This window comes from Gobius niger (assembly GCF_951799975.1).
Source record: "Gobius niger genome assembly, chromosome: 11".
In the NCBI taxonomy this organism is placed as follows: domain Eukaryota; kingdom Metazoa; phylum Chordata; class Actinopteri; order Gobiiformes; family Gobiidae; genus Gobius; species Gobius niger.
The window spans coordinates 23178621-23199918 of NC_136862.1; the positions used below are offsets into that span (position 1 = coordinate 23178621).

Consider the following 21298-nt stretch of genomic DNA (forward strand, 5'->3'; position numbering starts at 1 on the left):
CTCTCTCCTCAGTGTGAACTTGCAGAGCCCACTGCGCTGTGAAGGGCGTGGCTGGAACACAGGTTTTGCCTGAGGCTCCTTAAGTAAGATTAGATTTTTTGACTGATTTTGGTTAAAGGTGGGTCTTTTGTTTTTTTCGGGCACATAGTTCCATTTAAAGAATTTTCCCTCATAGCAACACAGTCTGCTCCTGACACTGCGATATCACCACTGTCTCTTTAAGAAACGCCTTGCCTGTCCATGAGCACTCCCTCTTCAGTACGTTGTTTTTTTTTTAAATCAATCAATCAATCAAAGTTTATTTGTATAGCACCTTACAACAACACAAGGAAGACCAAAGTGCTTCACAGACAGATAAAACAATATTAAAAAATCAATCAATAAAACAAGTGCGATCTAAGTCTTAAAAGCTAGTTTGAAAAGATGTGTCTTCAATCTAGACTTAAAGAGGGACAGCTCAGTGAGAACACGCAGACTGAGGGGCAGGCTGTTCCACAGTTTTGGCGCTACAACCCTGAAAGAACGATCGCCCCACTGTTTGTACCGGGACCTGGGCACGTCCAGAACCATTTGATCGGCAGACCGGAGAGTTCTGCTGGGGCGATGTACGGTCACCAACTCAGTCAGATATAACGGAGCGAGACCATGGAGGGCTTTAAAAACAAACATTAAAATTTTGAAATCAATCCGAAAACGGACCGGGAGCCAGTGCAGGGAGGAGAGGACGGGAGTGATGTGGCTGTGTCTGGATGAACCGGTGAGAAGACGGGCTGCTGCATTCTGCACTAACTGTAACCGGTGGAGTGACGACTGTGGGAGGCCAGAGTAGAGAGTGTTGCAATAGTCCAACCGAGAACTGATAAACGCGTGCATTGCCTTCTCCAGGTCTTGGCGCGAGAGAAAGGGTTTAACTTTCCTCAAAAGGCGCAGCTGGAAAAAACTGGCTCTGACAACAGCATTTATTTGTTGTTTAAAATTCAGCTCGCGGTCAAAGATGACTCCCAGGTTCCGAACTGCATCGCGAACTGGACCCATGACCCTGGAATGAAATTGAAGGACATCCCCGGAACCAAAAAGAACAAGTTCAGATTTTGCTTCGTTCAGGTGGAGAAAGTTCTGAGCAAGCCATAGTTTAATGTCCAAAAGGCAGCTATGGAGTGATTCGAGAGCAGAGGCAGTGTTGGGGAGTACCGGTAAATAGATCTGGACGTCATCAGCATAAAGGTGGAAGGACAAATTATGTTTAGAAATGATGGACCCGAGCGGAAGCATGTACAGTGAGAATAGGACCGGGCCAAGGATGGAACCCTGTGGCACCCCAGATGACAGCGGGGCAGAAGAGGAGGAATAATCGTCGACCATCACAGCAAAGCTCCGGTCAGTCAGGTAGGACCTGAACCACTGCAGGGCCGTGCCCTGAACACCAACATGCTCCGCCAGCCGGGAGAGGAGAACTGCGTGGTCCACGGTGTCAAACGCCGCAGTCAGGTCCAGCATCATTAAAAGCACTGGCTGCTTCAAATCCAAACACAGCAAAATGTCATTGTGGACTTTAAGCAGGGCTGACTCTGTACTGTGACGGGATCTGAAGCCCGATTGAAATTTCTCCAGGATGGAATTATTTTCTAAAAAGGTCTGCATTTGAATAAAAACAAGTTTCTCTAAAACCTTTGACAAAAATGGTAGGTGAGAGACAGGTCGAAAATTCGACAGAGCAGCAGGATCAAGATTAGGTTTTTTTAATAGTGGCCTAACCACAGCGTGCTTAAAAGCTGCAGGAACAGATCCAGTGCTGAGGCTGCTATTAAACAGAGCGAGAAGGTAGGGGCCAACTGTGTCAAAAACATCTCTGAGAACTTTGGATGGAATAATATCTAGAGGACAGTTTGTGGGTCTCGTCCCCTGAACCACCTCAGAGAGGAGAGACAGTGTCACAGGCTCGAACTCTTTGAGAACTGCAGGGGGCAGTGGAGGAGTATAAAAAACAACAGAGTGAGCATTACAGCCAATGCCCATCCTCACTGATGCCACTTTGTCCACAAAATGCTTCTGGAACCTTTCACATGTCGATTCAGAAACATTCTTCAGCACGCTGCCAGAAGGACTAATTACAGACTGTATGGTGTTAAAGAGCACCCTAGGGTTGCTAGAGCTGGAGGAGACAATGTTCGACAGATATTGGCATTTCGCCTCCCTGACTGCCTTTTGGTAGCTAGCAAGGCTCTCCCTCAGGATCTCCATAGACACCTGAAGCCTGTCCTTCCTATACCTGCGCTCAGCCTGTCTGCATTGCTGCCTCAGGGCTCGGGTGGTTTCATTGAGCCACGGGTCTGGCTTGATTTTAGTAGATTTGCACCTAAATGGTGCAATACTGTCCAAGATGGCAGTGCAGGTGGAGTGGAAGGAGGAAACAGCATCATCTGGGCAGACAGGGGAAGCCACAACTGTCTCTGTGTACAGAGCAGAGGTCTTAAAGGCAGTGGCGAACTGAGCAGGGGTGGAGGAGGAAATGATGCGGCGGCGGGAGGGTGCAGTGAGGGGATTGGATGCAGAACGGGGTGCCGAGAAATTAAAAAGAATTGGGAAATGATCTGAGATACATGTCCGAGATATTTCCTGTAGTACTACAGGGAGTCCATGTGAGATGATAAGGTCCAGTGTGTGGCCAAGATTATGTGTGGGTTCATGTACTGATTGTGGCATGTCAAAGGTGTTTAACAAGCAGAGGAACTCAGATGCTAAAGGGTTTGATGGACAGCACACATGAATGTTAAAATCCCCACAAATTATGATATTGTCATAAAATGGGACAAACTCGGCCAAAAATTCTGAGAACTCAGATATAAAATCTTTGTTATGCTTTGGAGGGCGATAGACAATGGCACACAAAACAGGGGTGACTGACTCAAATAAAAAGAGCTGCAGTTCAAAACTACTGTAGGCTTTGGTGGGCAGTAAGCGACACGTGTATGTATGTTTATACACAGTAGCCAGGCCACCACCACGGCCAGAGACCCGCGGTGTACTGAAGTATGAATATCCAGGTGGGAGGAGCTCAGTGAAGGCGCTGTTATCACCACATTTCTGCCAGGTTTCCGTCAGAAAGCAAAAATCCAGATCGTGCGTAGTAATGAAGTCGTTTACGATGAAAGTCTTGTTAGAGAGTGAACGCACGTTAAGAAGCGCTGCAGAGACAGATCCACAACTGTCAGGCTCCGAGACAGCACGCACCAGCGGGCGGAGATTCTCCTGCGCGCACCGCCGACTCCGGATCCTGGCGGGCCGGCAACACGGAGGGGAGTGCCCGGTGTCAGGGCTAGCTGGACGTAGCCACCGATAGCAAAGCTGGAGGGGACGCTGGATGCCGAGGCTGCGAGGGACCGCTGTCCAGTTGCAAAAGTGTCTAGGATTATCCGTACCGGTGGAGGCAAGGTAAGCCTTGATTCTGACAGAGATCCCGCCTCTCTTTCCTCGTTTTCTGCGCCTCTTGTTGCGAGGCAACCCGCTCACAGGACGCTGCAGAAAGGGTGGGACAGACTCGAGGACAGGTGGCGGTGTCTTGGAATGTTCATCAAAGGCTTGAACGGGCAGATTGTTTGCAGAATCCCGGATCTTTAACAGTGTTAGGCGATCATAGACCAACAGTGATGTAACATTTTCAAAGAAAAGCGCTAAAATCAGCAGAAAAGTCAACAGACTTAGCAGGGACTGACGGCGAACCATACACAGTGGCGCCATCTTGTCAGAAATGTCTTCTTTTTTTTTTTATGTGTGTATAAATGAGTACAGACAACATAAGCCAGGGGTTTCTTATTTCAAATAGATATATTTAAAGCTAAGTCTACAGGGCCGGGTGCTGTGGGCTGAACTGAGGAAGAGAACATGGGAGGGGCCTCGTCCCCGGGCGGAGCCTCGTCCCCTCCAGCAAAACAGCAGGAAAATGGCTGCTGGCAGGAGATTCAAAGATTACTCAATTGGGTGGAGCCATAATTTTGTTGACTGAGGTTTAAGATGGCTTATTAGTCGCATTACTGAAGGAGACCACAACCCTCACATGCAATATACAATAACATTTATACTGCAGCATTTACCCAGGTTTCTAGTTTCAGTGGAAGCCCGTGAACAAACCCTATTTTTGTGTTGGTTGAATTACTGTTATTAATTACAATTGCACTGCCACAGTTTGAACGGTTCGAAGTTATGGGGAAACGTCTGCTGTGATATTGGCTATACAAACCACAACTTGATTTAATTCAAATTGAATTAGATAATCACAAAACAGGAGTTCCTTTGACGGTGCATAATCGTTTGCACACAGCAAAATATCTCATCTCCATGGCGTCTTATTAAAGCTGCTGTAAAACCTGTAGTTTAGACATCTACCAACATGAACTCAAATACACGTGATTCTTCTGCAAAACCGCGCAGCCTTTGTTCATATTCTCATCTCGGGGCGCAGCTAAGCACCGTCCTAGGCCCTCAGTAGATTGACAAGTCATTCACAACATTAGAATTAAGTTCCTACACTGTTTGGTTATGGTATCCTACTTGATTATTGTTGAATGTGTACACAGCCTTGTTAAACTCAAAGGTCAGCCGGGGCGTATTGGCGACAAACACAAACGCATAGACAGTCCGGTTTCACCACCAGAAGCACACTCCTGTATCCGGTGAAACCCTCTCCAGACGCCTCACTATCGACTCCTGTTTATTGTAGCCTGTGCAGAACCGCCCCCCCCCGCTGTGATCCGGTGTTGTGCTGTCAAACCGCAGCACCTCTTTCTCGGTATTAAGCGCAGTAGAGTGGAGGGCTAGCTCATTAGCCACGTCTGAGTCGGCGCTATAGTCATGCTGGCGCACATCCCCGCTACTGCAACGGCTCAGTCCCTGAAGCAGCCTGGCACCGGGAGACTGTATAACAGGTTTATCCTCGCCTTCAACACCAGGCGGGGTTTGGAGCTTCATTAGGGAAGAAATCACCCAGACTTGTAAATAATGTGATGAAGTGACAGGTTGTGGTTGCAGAGGTAAAGCATAAGAGGAAGGTGAGCGCGTCTAGGGAACCAAAAATGACAGTCATTTCTGTCATACTGTTGTTGCACTGGCCTTATTATTAGTCGTGTTTTGTTTTGTTTTCTCGTCTTTGTTGTCAGAAGTAGGAGAGGTTTTTGCTTGTGTGTTGTATTTAATGATAATCCATTCGTCTTATCATATCAAAGTGGCTTTACAGTTTCATCCATTATTCATTCACGCGGGGTGAAATGTCTTGCTCAAGGATGCGACAGCAGTATGCACATGTTGTCGGAGGAATTCAGCCTCAAGTTGAATGAATTCATGTTGAATGCGGTGGCATGAATAGTTGACTGAATATCTCACACTATCTCACTCTTGGGCCAACACACTGCCAGAAATTGCTGCCTCACACCTAAACTTAATGGGTTGTGCTCATTATGTTTTGTCCTAGTAGCCTTTGGCCTACAACACAAAATAACCCAGTTTATTCCTCGTTTTTCTAATTACACTTCATGCTCATATCCTGCCTCCATTTTCCCCTCACAGCCAAGTAAAAACATAATTACACTCTTTTTTTTCTTTCTTTTTTCCCTCTCTCACTCACAAGCACCAAAGCACATCGGGTTGCTCCATTCTTGCTCTTCTCGCACATCACAGTGAACAAAGTGAGGGCGACGTAGCAAGGGCGCGGAGGGGAGAGAAACCGTCGACTGTCGAAGAGGCTTTGAATGGCTTCCAGCATTGTCCCGAGTGACAGAAAGGATCCCTCTGTTTGTGGGGCCAGGGACACGCCGTGGCGCTGCACTGCACATGTATGCAGCCGGCAGCACGCTAATCAGGTTCACAGAGCGGACACATGCTAGCGGCAGACGCGCAGGGATGTGCCACTCACAAACATGCTTTCATATGCTATTAAAGGCTTTGGAGACGCGCTGTGCGGAGCCAAGATGGGTCCCGCCACACCTGCCTGCCCTTTTAATTCAATAACTGTGTCACCGTAGAACATAAAGGTAAATGTGATGATTAGGGTGGCAAGATTAATCCTAACTGAATCGGAATGTCAATAGTGGCAATTTGCGGAGTCTGCAATTACTGCGTGTAAGGTCATCTTATGTATTTTGCCTGCATTCAACAAAATATTCTGTTTTGACCTCTATAAACAGGTTTTCTTGTATTGAATCAGCTGTTCATATTTCAGACTTCGCCAAAATGATAAATCGACATTTTAGAGCTTTCAGGCATGTTGCAATTTAGTTTTTTCATCACAAATCCTACCTGTGTTTGGAGCCACTAGCTCTGATAAAGCCTCTCCTTTTCCCAAAACACTCATCCTGAGAAAGTTTAATCATCGAGGAGTAAAAACACTCGCTTGGACAATCAGGAAGGGAAGCTGCAGTATTCCCTTTTTTTGGGTGTTTTATTTCAATATTGCATTTTCCAACCAACAAAAGTGTAAGATAGCGATGGAGATGTGCTTGAGATTATTTCCAAATGCAGCACCCGCAAAAGGTCATCATACTTTAACGCTGGTTGATGCTCAAAAAGTGCGCTGCGTGAACTGAATCTCAATTGCAAAATAATAAATGGCATGTGGAGTCCTGTGTATGTTACTGGGAGCACATTGGCCATACTTGGGCTTCCTCCCTCCATCCAAAGACACGCATGGCTCCATGAAATAGTCCTAATGGCCCTTTGTGACATTATGTGAGACGGTGTTCTGTGAGTATAACTGTGCCGCCAAATGTCCAAGGTGACCTTCACTTGGATTTAGTGGCGGCAAAGCAGTGCCATTTAACAGCATTAACAGAAAATGCCTAATAATAATTGCTTTATTGTTGCAGTTGGCGGCACTTCTTGTTTGTCTGTTTAATTAGTTTTAGATACATGCTCCAAGTGTCGTCCACTCTTCACGTCGCCCTTGTATTTTGTGCACCACACTTCGAAACCAGACGAGATGCGGGGGAGGGGGGGAGGGGCCATGTGATCGCGGCGTAGGAATGCACCAATCGCCGGACGGCCATGTTCCCCATTTAAACAATGGTGGTACTATTTGGGCTGTTTCATGTCATTAGCCTTTGGCGTTTGCAGGCCTTGCATAACTTTGAAGCTCGTTTGGCATCACAACACGTGTTTGTGCGGCGCATTTGTGCGTGCAATCTGACGACCTGGCAAGTGGCACAATGTAAAATGTATGATTTTTTGAGGCTGGGAGTGGAGCGGAGGAGCACACAGGGAAATGGAGGTCGACGTTTGGTGCAGACTTTAATGAGAGTGATGTGGAAAGCAGCACAACTCCGTCCGCAACAAAGACATCACAGCTAAAAGCGCCGTCTGTTTTTGCTTCGAATCAAATTGAGTTTTCAGCTACTGCATTCCCCAAACCATGGCCTTCTTGTGTTATGAATGTGCCCTACATTGTGAGCGCCATTGTTGAAATAGCAGCCATCAGCAAAGTAAATCTCCCCCGCGTGAGGCAATAACTAAAGAACATTATCCAGCGCTCGTTTCTTGTGGCTTTTTGCTAAATTGGAAGTTGCTTAATTTATGTGGTGTGCGATCGAGCAGGATAGCAACACGGCTCCAGGTCATCTTGTTTTATCGCGTCGAACGCCACTTGGAGCTCACATGTTCTCACACGTTTTTTATTTTATAGCAAATCTCAATAACAAAAAAAACAGGCTGTAAATCCCCAAACACAGTGGCGGGCAAAGATATACCTGGGTGTAGTTGCTATAAACAAGGAGCCAAATGTTCTGCATTCTGTTTACCGCGAAATGGGTCGCGTTAGGATCAGATAAGGACTCGCTATTGTTGCCAAACACTAAGATTTATAAGCACATGTGAGGAGGCAGGCGTTGGCTACATTTGGGTGACTCTAAAGTTGAAATTAGGACACATGATGGTATAGTGTGACTATCACGACAGCATAGTATAATTGGATTAGAACTGATCTCTGCATAGTGCGGCCAGGGAGGTGGAGTGCAAAGGTAATTAATGGATGGTTGTTTTTTTTTACACTTTTTGACTCTTGTTTGTTCTGTGTGTCCTGTGCAGGTCGTCTGGGGTTCCCTCATCCAGGAGCGGACAACCCTCTGTCCCTTAATGGTATGTATGACTTCTTTATAGGTTAAGTCTTAAGTATTCATGTTCTGGACCAAATGCTCATATTCAATGAATATTTTTGCCATCTGTGCAAACTATTTTTTTTTTTTGACACCCGTTCTTGTGCAAGCAGAGAATTTTGTGACTTTTGAGAGTGCGGTTCAACAAACATTTGTTGGTTGCTTTGGAAGGAAATTGTAATATTCTGATAACTTTGAGTGGTTCTATCTTGTGATTTTTGAGGTTTTCACTTCTGCCCCTTTTTGTCTGTTGCTCTATCCAGCCAAATATTACATGCTAGTGGCCCTTTTGTGCCTTTCTGTTTTCTAAATGTCACAAGTGAGCGCAACCCTCCGCTTTTCTTAAGAAGTAGTTTCAACACAGCAGAGTTTTGCAGGTTGATGCAATTGTTTCACTTCTTGTAATGTTGACCCCCTCCAGGAGCGATGCAGGTTCAAATTCTGTCCTGTTAATTTTTGTTTAGCTGTTTTATGTTTTTGTTAAAATATACAACAGATTTCAAGCCTCAAGATATCTTACCAGCTTCAGGAAATACAGTGGGAGCGAAATGTTTGTGAACGCTTTGGAATTTCTCACATTTCTGCCTAAATTGGTGATAAAATGTGTCTGATCTTTATTAAAAGTAGTTGCAGATTAGACATCCTCAACGATCAGGAGGAATCTTGGACCATTCCTCTTTACAAAACTGTTGCAGTTCAGCGAAATTCAGGCGGTGTACTTACTTATACCACGCTGTCCTGTGAATGTTTGCATCTTATATGGCCAATATAGATACGATAACATGAACTGTTTGGGTGGTATTAGTTTAAGCAGACACTGTTTACTCATTCTTGTGAATTTGATGAAGATCAGACCACATATTCTGACCAATTTAGGCATTAATGTGAGAAATTCCAAAGCGTTCACATACATGATGAACATTGACCAATAGTGGTGATGAGAGTAGGACTAGCCACGACATCTCATCTCTTGTGTCATCTGTGATTGGGATTGGCTTCTGTAACTAATACCCAACAACATTACCTTGCCAACAGTGTTAGCCGCAGATACTCTCTTAGCAACAAATACCATGCTTTTCTGTTGTGGAGCTAAAGCCCTGAGGGTTTTTTCTGCTCCTTGCTGCCCTTGTTTCCTCCTAACATTTTGTAACCTGGACGCTGCTTAATTCACTTGGTCAAAGGCCGTGGATGCCAGGACAGGAGTGGCCCGATCTTCTCATGTGCACAGTCACATGGTCGCGGTCACATGCTCTTGAGGCTTGTCATAGCCCAGAGACAGATGTTACCAGTGGACGCTCAGGATTCACGGCTCCTGCTCTGCCTCATAAACACAGATTGCGTGCATCCCCTGGTTTCTTCCCCCGCTCTCGTTCTCGCTCACGTTTCCAGCCTCTTTATCTGCCGCTTTATTTTTTTTTTCCTGTTTCCCCCCCTCACACATCTTTTTATAGCCCTGCGCGCTCTCGTCCAATCTGCTTTACCATCTATCTGTCCCATCTCGCCGCGGCTCCCTCTGACCTTCCCACGGAGTTAATGTCCATCTGGAGCTGGAGAGTCCGCTGAGACGGCTCGGGATTATTGCGTGTGTGTTCAGGCCACCTCTTCCTCATCCTATCCCTGTTCTTACAATTTAGATAGGTCAGTGTTTCAATCTCTCCGGTGTCTACTTCATTTTAATTCTGTCGACTTTGCACCAATTCACCAGGGCTTTTTGCAAAAGCGCCGCATTTCTGGCTAAGCAAATAAAAAGAAACTAGGGAGAATCAGCCCCGGCAGGTGGAGTGTGAAGCGCGTTTCGTTTGATTGACCTTTGCGGGATGACTTATAACCTGGTTTTGCAGCTGGAAAAGATTGCATTTCTTAAAGCGGATTGGCCAGCGTAGGTGCTACTGCCCTTCATTTAGTATCCTAGTTTTTTTTTCTTCACAGATTTACCCTTTTCCTGTGTTAAAAACTGCTCTTAGCTGCGGTTGCCGTTGCAGCGGAGATTTTACATGGTGAAATCCGTATGCAGCAGCTGCCCTAGTTGCAGCTTGAAAAGGTTTCGTAATTGTCAACCAACACAGTTACTCGTATACAAGCCTCTTCTTTGTGCAACTGCTGTCTCTCCGCCGCTACATGTTTACATTAGAATGAGCAGGAATTAGCGACGGCAGGCTCCTCAGATGTGTCACAGCCCGACGCGTTATGAAATCTTACCCTGTGGTCGGCGGGTATCAGAAAAAACACTCTCTGTGCGCCGTGCCTCGGCTCGCAAGCGTTAGCATATCCTCCGCAAGTTTATGACTTTGAAAGTGTGACATTGGGTTTCGATGTAGAGATCCGTTATTACTCTTGGCAGATCCCACAGTCCTCGGGGGGGAAAATAACCGAATTCTGCCGCACTCATGTGACAAGCTTGTGTTACTGTAACAGATTTTTCATTGGCTCTGCTGATTTACTGCAGTGATAGTCAGAACACACCCCACATGGAGAACATCTATTACTAACTTCTTTTTGTTTTGCTGTCCTTTTCTACTTTACTTTTATCATATTTGCTCCACAAAGTTCAGCCATCTGATCTTTCTTAACCCTTTATAGGGCAAGTGACTTTTTGGTAATATCTACACACTTTACATATGACCTCCATGCTGCACATCAGTAAGGTAAAGAAGCACGTAGTCCTCACTCAGCCAATCAGAAGAGATCACAGATCCCACTACTGTGGCATTTGACCAATCAGCAGAGACCGGTCGTGCTCTCAACTTCCTGTTTTCTCTGGAGTCTGAAACACACCCAAGTCTGGCTAAATGCATTGTACATTTTTTTTTTAGATAACTTGAAAACTAACCGAGTAAGTTGATGTAGCTCATGTATTTCATCGATGAAAAATTGTGCTAAGTGATGATATATATGTTGGTTTTGGAGGACGTAGTGAAATAAGTGAATAAGCATGAAAAAGGCAGGCACCATATTTGTTCACTTAAACTTAAGTTAATTAGTTTTGTTCATATTTGGACATGCCTTTTGCACCTATAATTCATACTTACAGTATTTTCTTGACAAAAGAACCAATAAACTCTAGGACTATGGTTCTAGGAGATTATTTTTTGTAAAATCTTTAGGCAAACAATATTGAAGGTGTCTTGCTAATGACAGGAGTGATCATTCAAACATCAATATCACAAAGCACAGCGACTCCTGAGTACCAGCACCCCCGAGACATGAAAGTACTTTTTGTATATTTAATATATAAACCTTTTTTTACCACTTACAGGGCAAGGAACCAAATATGGTAACTTAGCTCACATTGATTTTCTGCATGATAATAAAAAATGTTGAAAAATGAAATACCGTTGTGTTATATCCCCCGATAACACTCTTAAGTTGAAATTATTTATTTCAAAGTATTTCAATGAGTGCCCTATAAGGGGTTAATTTCTCTTTTTGTTCACTTTTTCACAGCATTTATTTCTGATTCTTTAGCAGTCATTAAATCCCTACAAAGCTCTTTTTTTGTCCTTGGTGCTCAGCCCTGAATATGCCTCTTCGCACGTTTCCTAATTTTTACTCTTTTTCTTCAGCAGCTGCAGATTGTGACCTCGATAAAATCAAATCTCTTTATGTCAGCGTTCTTGAGTTCAGATTTTGACAGCACTCCTTTGATAGTTGTGAACTTGGCCAGAGGTTTCTCTGTTAAATCTTGTAATGTGGTGTGTCTTTGGGCCATAACGGACATTATGAAGCACTGTGCATGCTGTACTGTAAAACCCATTATGACGTACCTTTTCACATTTGTCCTTATTCCACATGCAGCCAGGAATTATAACAGGAGACGAGGTAAAATGTTGTCAATGGAAACAATTCATTCAAGCTCTTTTTCTTCCTCTTTTTTTTTTTACATTTTTCTCTTTTCTGTCGAGTTCATTTTGTGACGTCAAGCTGCTTTTTTCTCCTTATAATTTCCCCGTTTTGCTGTTTTTGTTTGATCTCAGTGCTCGTCTGCAATACGTTTTGCTTTCCTGTGCGTCATGTGAAGTGACACGCTGTCTGCATGGCTGTCAATGTGTTGTCGGTGCCTTGTTAAAACTCGCCATCGTTGCCTCTGAACATGTCTCTCTCACACACGAGTTTGTTAAAGGCCTCGCATTAGGCGACGCTAGCGCCACAAGTAGCTCTGGCACAATGAGGCACAGACACAGCGTTAGTGACACACTCCGCGGCACATGGCCCGGAGCGACACACACCGCGCCTGCACAAGCACTCAGCGTAAGCCCAGGCTCAGTGCCCTTAACACACAAATCTGTATAAAGCAGCTCAGGCAGGCTGTACGGGCGCAGGGACAGGGCAGTGAGGCTTTAACCTCTACAAACACGCAACCACTCGCTGCACAGACACTTACAGACAGGCAGTCAACACTCTTTTCATACGTAACGTCACATTATTGCATGCCTCTGTAAATCATCTGTTGTGTCCTGAACTATTGTGTGTAACAACATCATGTACATACCTGGTCGATTTGTTTTGTAAATTAACTTAAGTTCACATTCCACAAAAAGTTGGGAGCGGCACTAACATTTTCAGCCTTTACACTGCAAAATAAGTATTTTTTGGCCTATAATGAGAACATTTTTACTTGATTTAAGCAACTAAATTCAAGAAACCTATCTATGGGCTAAGTTTTTACACTTGAATTAAGAAAAATCCCATCGCACTCATTTTTTTGCTTCTGATTCTGATACCGTACTGTGGATTAGAGTATCTGCTGATCCAATATTAACCGATACCAAGAGACTTTCTTGAAAGTGGCTTGCTGTGAGTGAATTGTCCTCCTTTCTCCATTGTGAGTCTTATCTTTTCTCGCAGAGAAGATGTTGCATGTGAAATATCAATTCTATCTATTAATAAGATTATAATGGATCCAAGGGCTTTTCTGCACTAAATATCCTTGTCTGCATGACAGGCTGTTAGGTTACATTAATACAAATAACTCACATTAAGTGTTCTGATCATTACAAGTTGTGCATTACAAATGTTAGATCAATTATTCTTTAACAGCATTTAGTAAACTAAAATACAAACATTTGGCCACTCCAGCACTGATTAATTGTATCTTGTTACTTTTGGTGATCCAATCATAGTTTCTGTCCGAGCATTTATTAGTTGGCACAAAAAGACGGCGCTAGCAGCAGCATGCTAATGTTAGCGGAGTCATTTTGTGCCGCGATCAAAAGAACGTTTGTTGAGGTTAAAACAAACTCTGCAATTGAATACTCCATGTTCTTAAAAATATCCACTTTGAAAAGTAAGTTTATGAAAATTGTGTTTTTAGGAGCCAAAACATGTATTGGTTCAGTATGGGAAATTTGGAATCAATACCCAATATTGTATTTTTCCAGTATCAGCTCCGATAGCCAGTACCAGTATTGGATTGGTGCATCACTAGTTTTTTCTTCATTCAAGTGTTAAAAACTTACCGTTGATAAAGTAACTTATTCCCAAAATGTTTTACTGATTTGTAGATGACTAACAACACACTTGTAATTAAAGTGTGTTGTTCCAGGATTTAGAGAATGAAACGTGCACAAGCTTCTACCATCTAGACGTGCAGCCCCTCAAAAGCGCTCTGCACTTTGTGACACGTGTGAATGAAGCACCTGAAAATAAATTGAAGTGAATATGCAAATCACTGCGTGATAAGAGTGTGGTAATTTGTTTTGTTGACCCAGTGAGGATAGGAAAAAAAAGACACATGCAGGAAGTAAAAATACTTTAAAATGATAAGCTTGATATATAAAACGTGTTTTGCATATGCAGTATGGTATACAGTGCATGAACCACATTAAAAGAGATTGATTATTCAGTCGCTTCAAATCTTCTCCACATATCAAAGGGCCCTATGACCAATTTGCATATTTACATCAATATCTTAAGTATTGGTTCAGAGGGAAGTCATTAATATACGCTGAAAGGCTGAAAGGCATTTTTCGACATAGAAATGGTCCCACTTCCTCTCTGAAAGTGGATGACTCTAGGCACTGGTATAATTGCTCCTGTACATTTTGCCATTACTACTACGCCGTGTCCCAGTGACCTCATCTTAACCCTTTACTCCTGAGATAAACCTCTCTCTGAACTCCGCCTCCTGCTTGTGTTCTAGGCCACTCCTCCCTCTTCCCAATGGAGGACGGCTTTCCCGACGACGAGCGCAGCGAGGGCTTGGCCGGGCTCGGGTCTCCTCACTGTTTCCCGCATCAGAACGGAGAGAGAGTGGAACGCTACTCTCGCAAGGTCTTTGTGGGTGGACTGCCTCCCGATATAGACGAAGGTACATGTTGGCCAGATTAGAGCAATTAAGTCATTAAATCAAGTGCGCTTAAATGTCATTAGAAAGTAATGAATCTGAGGCCCACAGGCATTAATGACATGGCAAGACTTTTTTGCTCCACAAGTTCCTAGAAAATAGAAGAAGTATGGTCTCAAGGCATTTTTTTCTGAAATTCTTAGTCAAATTTACAAAACATTTGGTTCTTAAGTTTCTTTTTGATTTCCAGATCTCTCCTCACTCCTGTTGTGTGGCTTTAAAATATTATCATGGCAGCATTAAGATGGTATTTAAAAGCGTTAAATTGGAAATGCTTCTACCTTGAGTAGTTTATGAGTTCATATTTCAGTCTAAGTCAAAAGAACGTTTGCTCCTGCATATTTAGATGTATGTGTGAACTGAACTGTAATCACTATCGCTGTAATTGTCAGATGAAATCCAATCATCCTAGTGCTGTACAATTTCCATATGTGCGATTGAAAGCAGGTACCAATTGCAAACAGGAAATGGACTTTTTTATTTTTTTTTGACCGACGCCATCTTTAGTCAAATGTAATCTTTGTGTCTGGTTCTTTGCAGATGAGATCACGGCCAGTTTCCGCCGCTTCGGTCACCTGTTTGTGGACTGGCCTCACAAAGCCGAGAGCAAATCCTATTTCCCTCCCAAAGGTACGCGCCCAATTTGGTGCTGAGTAATTCCCATTTAATACTGTCGAACATCTGGCCAGCCACCCGTTTATCCACGAAGAACGACTCTTGTCTCTGTTGGTTTGAGATGGATGGTTTGGAGGCGGGACAAAGCTACCTAAAATCCCGAGCACTATTATCAACACAAATCAATACAACTGACATTTTTATTCGTCAGGGGATGTATTTTGATTGATTGATTTGTTTATTTTTGAGAAAAGGATGTGCAAAAGGGAACTGAAAACTTGTATAAGCAAAGGGGGTTTGTATTGATTTTGTTTGTTTGACAGGGACATTTTGCAGAACACGTTTGCAGCCGATGCGATGCATATTGAGTGTGTTGCTTGTGCTAATTTGCAACTCCTGTCTGCACTACATTATCACTACTGTTTATTAAAGGGGCATTTTCTCCATTTGAATGATACAGCAGAAAAACTACTGATTAGAGCCAAACTATTCTTAATGCAAAATTAGGGGGACGCAATATCCCTAATGCAAGCTGCAATATAAAAATTAATGAAGTTCATCTTTCTTTTTTTCTTGCGAACAAAGCCTTTAAACATAAAAGCATTGTAACTTAAAAAGGTGTTCAAGTCCGATTTTCCTAATTTATCTATTGACCCTATTTTAAGTATAATTTTATCACAATTCACTCATAGTGCATAACTTCAAATCATAACAATGCCGCACCAAAAGTCACTTCCTGTTTCGATCCAGCACGCCGAAATAAAGGCACACAGCTCGCCTCATTGGTTAGTTCAGCAGGTACTTGCAACTTTACAGGAATATAGTTAAATACACACATTGTAAGTGTTTCTTCTGTTGGCAGAAAGAAAGTTGAACTAATGAATAAGATGGTGCTTTTATTTTGGTGTGCTGGATGGAAACAGGAAATCACTTGTTGGGCGGCGTTGTTATGATTTGAAGTTATGCGATCAATTGTGATTAAATAATACTTGAAATAGGGTAAATATATAGTCAAAAATTGGGTAAATATATAGTCAATTCTAGGAAAAAATAAACTACTTATTTTACATTTTATTGAAGCGCACTGTGTCAAAATGGTTATATTCAAGGCTGTTATCAAATAGTTATTTTCTTTTCCTATACCACTGATTCAGGAAAATGATTTGGTTTTGCTACACACTAAAAGACAGAAACAGAGCAGTAATAGATCATGTATATTGATTATAGTGTATAACGGTGTTTACATTACTGTTAAAATAAATCTAGTATCTTTTCATCTGTCATAATGCCATCATAGCCACAATAGCGCTCTCCTTAAACGTGCATGTGACGCGGCCGCAGACATCTTACAAGCAGGTTTAGTCTGTTTTGTGTTTGTGAGCCCCCCGCTGTGTGCGCAGTATGTCGGGCGCTGACAGAGTCGCAGTAATCGTCAGCGTAACTTTTGAGCGTGCTGCCCGTCGATACTGCGGGCTGAATCTGTGGCGTGCTGTTGCAGGGTACGCCTTCCTGCTGTTCCAGGACGAGAGCTCAGTGCAGGCTCTGATCGACGCGTGCATCGAGGAGGACGGCAAGCTTTACCTGTGTGTGTCCAGCCCCACCATCAAAGACAAGCCGGTCAGTCATAACAATCATTTCAGTGTGTAAAATGTATAGTGCAGCCGTTAACTCGTCTGACTGTGGACTATCGCTGTGAATCCTTACTACTTTATGTAATTGTGTTCTAGGTTCAAATCCGACCCTGGAACCTGAATGACAGCGACTTTGTGATGGACGGCTCTCAGCCCCTGGACCCGAGGAAAACCATCTTCGTGGGAGGAGTGCCCCGTCCACTCCGCGCAGGTAAAACTGCTCTTTGTTTTTCCTGTAAAACCTGTAATTCATCTGTGGTAAAGTTTTGTTTCCAGTGACTGATAATTTCGATATTAGTGATGAGATCCTTCTATAAAAATCCAAAGGCAGGCGGTTGTTTGCGGCTGAGACGGTGAAATACAAACAGCTTTGTTCTTAATAAACATTAGATGAACTGGAGACAGATGAAAGGCTGTATTTCTCTCGATCGGTGTTATCAGAAAACCTCTCACAGGCGCACTGCGGAGAATATTAAAATAATTTTTATCCTGGCAGCCACGATTAGTATTTTCCCCACTGCTGGCCAATTGTCTCTGGGATTTTTTTTTTGGGGTGTGTAAGGCATCAGGGTGCAAAAACATCACTCCTGAAACGTAATGGGAAATATCTTGGTTTATCATTTATCTCCCAAAAAAAATGAAATAAATATTCAATGCGTCCTTCTACGTCGTATGCTGTAAACTGTTATTTTAACTGTAATAAACTAATAATAAGCTCAAAGTAAAGCTAAACATCAATAATTATATCTCGCCACAGCATTAGGGTCCTGTCCTTATTTTTCCTCTCTCAAACTGAACTGTAATCCATTGTGTAAGCCAAAGCCGTGAGATCAGCAGCAGAGGCCTTCTCTCTGTACGCAGCCTGTGTGCGTGAGCTTGTATCTGTTTGATGACATTGTCCTGTTTGTGGTAATCTTCGTACATCGCTGCATAAACTAACACGCACTGCCCCTCTCCCCGCAGTGGAGCTGGCCATGATCATGGACCGCCTGTACGGGGGAGTCTGCTACGCGGGCATCGACACCGACCCAGAGCTGAAGTACCCCAAGGGAGCAGGGCGGGTCGCCTTCTCTAATCAGCAGAGCTACATAGCTGCTATCAGTGCTCGCTTTGTGCAGCTGCAGCACGGAGAGATCGATAAACGGGTGAGGGCACAGAACGAACACCTCACACTATCTCCGTCCCGTTTGGCCTACTTCAGCGAATGACCACGCCCGAGTTTAGTGCCTCCTTATCTCGCGCAGTCGTGGGTTTGTCAGAAATGCTGCAGCTAAAAGACTGGGAAGTAAACAATAACAGTGTGCATTGAAAATGTAGGTGTGGTTTAAGTAGTTTAGTAAGTTTGAGACCATTTACCAAATAAAAAAACGCAGGTGAGACTGAGATCAAGTACATTTCAAAGCACATTAGTAAATATTTCAATACCAACCTTTACCTGCTTAAATTCAATTCAGTTCAACATTTTACTGCCAAATGACAAGTCTTTAGTTTTAAAGCAGTACTAAGTTACTCATGCCCCTAGAGGCCATAAGCGCCACTGCAGGTGTCGTAGCATGTTGCGTTTTTTTACCTATTAATTGTTAATTAATAGTTAATAGTAGTTAATACTACGCTGACAGAAAAGACAAAGGGAGGGGGGGATATTGTACATCCAATTACACAACGGGGGATCATTTTTTTCACTCAAACTTGGCTGTAAATACTGTTTACAGTAAGTGGCACTAACCTGCAGTTAGCTTTGCCCGTTAGCCTTTTAGCTTCTTCTTCGTGATTCCATTAGTGTGTATTGGTGCCGCCGTAGGCAGCGAAGTTGCAATTGGGGGGAGATGAAAGACCCTCCCAGTCATCCCATTAACACTTATCCCCAGAGGGACTACGAAAAGGATTTATTAAGGTAAACAAGTTTGTTAGTACTGCTTTAAAAACAGAGGATGAATTCTAAATAATGAATTACCATCATTATCGATTAGCTACAGAGACTTTTTTGTTCCTCAGTGCGTGGTCTCGGTGCGGTTGAATACTTTTTCATTTCTTTCACATGGACATGTGAAAGTGTCTGAGACGTATATGCTAATAAAATACTGTATTAATTGAAATGTCTAAACTAAACATGGCAACCTTGAGGAGAACTGCAAGTGTTTGTTGACTTAAAGTCCTTTGCCTTTTCACCATGTTTATTTACAATAAGTGACATGCACGACTTTTCGCTGTAATATCTGAAGTTGAAATGATCAAGGACAGTAAGCTTTGCTTTAATAGGTTAAGAAAAGAATTCAATTTTGACCTCAGTATTTCTCAAGAGATAACATCTGCTCGACAATATAATGTGCAGTTCTCTGTCAGTGCTCTGACTGAGACTCTTTATTTTGCTAAAGGAAAGTCTGGTGAGGAGAGCAGACGGTGTTTTACTCTCAGATAACTCTCTCACATGGAATGGCATTGGTAGTGTGTTTTTTTGTATTTTGCTTTGCATTGTGGTATGCAAAGCTCTCCAGCCACTGAAGCTCTGGCTCAAGGTCCAGGCTGTTTGAAAGGAGTCTCACCTTCTGTCCTCACAACAGGCAGACACGCAGGCTGGAGCGCTGTTCCAATCCGCGGATTTGCTTCTAAGAAAGAAAAATGTTATAGTTGCTGCAGATTTGAAAGCATCTTAAAGTGCAATCTGCTTTGGGAAGGGAGCACTGATAACGGATAAGTTTGTAAGTCTCAAACGCAAATACATTTTGCTGAGAATTAGAAAAAAGAAAGAAAATTGAAGTCTGCCAAGAGGAACATCCAAAAATAGATCTGAATTATTATGCCTCGCTGTAAGCTTTTGGCAAATGATTCTGTCCTCAACAATCTGATTGTATCGGATCTAATTTTTTTTTTTACTACTGTGACTTAAGCTGAATATATATTTTTTGCATTTGAGTTTCTGGCTTCTGTTTGTGGATTGAAAGTTTAAAATGGAAGCTAGTAATTATGGCCCGCCATGTTTTAGGTCACAGACAAATGTTACCCTTTAAAATCTTAAAGTTTCCATAGGTCAAGAGAAATTTGGAACTTGTTGCTTTTGGTTTTTGCACCAAATGTAAATAAATGCTGTCAAAGATCTTATATTGTGGTGTCAAAGGCCCAGTGATAAAGGTCTTCCTCTCGTGCCCGCTGTTCCCTCAGGTGGAAGTGAAGCCATACGTACTGGATGACCAGCTGTGCGACGAGTGCCAGGGGACGCGCTGCGGTGGCAAGTTCGCGCCGTTCTTCTGCGCCAACGTCACCTGCCTCCAGTACTACTGTGAGTACTGCTGGGCCGCCATCCACTCCCGGGCCGGCCGCGAGTTCCACAAGCCCCTGGTGAAGGAGGGAGGAGACCGCCCCCGGCACATCTCCTTCCGCTGGAACTGAGCGTGCAGGCAAGGAACGAGGCAGGCAAACAGGCAGGGCAGGCAGTGCACCAGTCGCTAATCATTGTACAAATAAATGCACTTTTCTGTTGCTGGTTCCTTTTTGCTCTAAGTTCACCCAAAAGTTTCTCATTTTTATTAAGTTAATATATAGTATCTCTATATTTTGGAAAAAAAAGAAAAGGAAAAAATGTCCAGAGAAGAAAAAAAAAGAAGTGTAATTTAATTTATAAATTTGATTTTTAAACTATTTTTTATGAGTTCTGACAAAATGGATACATAGGATTGTTTGAAGTGTGTGATGATTCTCTGCTTTGAATTGGCATGAAATCGATTTTTTTTTTTCTTTTTTTTTTTTTTAATTGTTCTCTAAAATCTAATGAAATGTGATGTTTTATTTTGTGTAGCAGAGCTGTTCCGCTTTAAGTTTGTGTTAAGTCTCGAGGCGATTGCAATGGGAACAGTGCATTATTGGCTGTTTTAAACGTGGAAAGGGTCGGGGGCTCTAGAGCAAAATATGACTTGAAAAAAAAAAAAGAAAAGAAAAGGGTGTCGCTAAAGAAGAGTGCACTTATTTCCATTGTAAGAGAGTGCAGTTTCAGTATAGGAGACCCTTTGTAGTTTTACCAAAGCTGAATCTTTCATCACTGAAGAAGAATATAAGGAGAAGGGGAGCCCACTGCGACGAAAAATTTACCCTCCTCGATCAAAAAACTTATTTCCACAGCAAATCTTTTTACTTGAAAATTTTACACACAAAAACAAATAAATCTCTAAGCAACATAACTATATTTGGGTTCGGATCTCCATTTTGACACATGCAAAAACTAATACCTCAGACTCAGCTGCTAATGTGCCGAATACAGAGGAGAGAAACGAGAAAGGAGTCGCTGCCAGGGGGGGCCCGCAGCTTCCCGCCGATTACGATTTGGGGAGCCGGCGCGTTTCCCCGTGGCAGCATCGCGGCGTGAACGGCACAGTTTTGTACTCACTTTTTTGCTTCATCACCTTATTTTTGTATGAATCCCAGGGTTGTGCTAGGGACGGGACAGCGCGTCGAAAACAGTATCTTATAGAGGAATGTATAGGAGGAAGGCCAGCAGACATCCTCTCCGGAATGCGAACACACAGGGGAGCCAGAGAAAGCGAATGGCCGCCTTTTTTTAAACGCAGTTTTTTCGAATGGTA

The 21298-nt window shown here is 43.2% G+C and overlaps 1 protein-coding gene across 2 annotated transcripts in view; it reads left to right on the plus strand.

Annotated features, from left to right (window-relative positions):
* The window catches only part of cpeb4b (cytoplasmic polyadenylation element binding protein 4b), a 43174-nt gene extending 21876 nt beyond the window's left edge, over positions 1 to 21298 (plus strand). The window contains exons 4-11 of one of the 2 annotated variants that reach the window (XM_079565961.1): positions 8068 to 8118; positions 11931 to 11954; positions 14275 to 14442; positions 15019 to 15108; positions 16592 to 16710; positions 16821 to 16935; positions 17688 to 17869; positions 19884 to 21298. In XM_079565961.1, the coding sequence (XP_079422087.1) occupies positions 8068 to 8118; positions 11931 to 11954; positions 14275 to 14442; positions 15019 to 15108; positions 16592 to 16710; positions 16821 to 16935; positions 17688 to 17869; positions 19884 to 20111 (977 nt within the window). In that variant the 3' untranslated portion in view covers positions 20112 to 21298. The remainder of the gene's footprint in view (positions 1 to 8067; positions 8119 to 11930; positions 11955 to 14274; positions 14443 to 15018; positions 15109 to 16591; positions 16711 to 16820; positions 16936 to 17687; positions 17870 to 19883) is intronic. The other variant, XM_079565962.1, reaches the window with a different exon arrangement.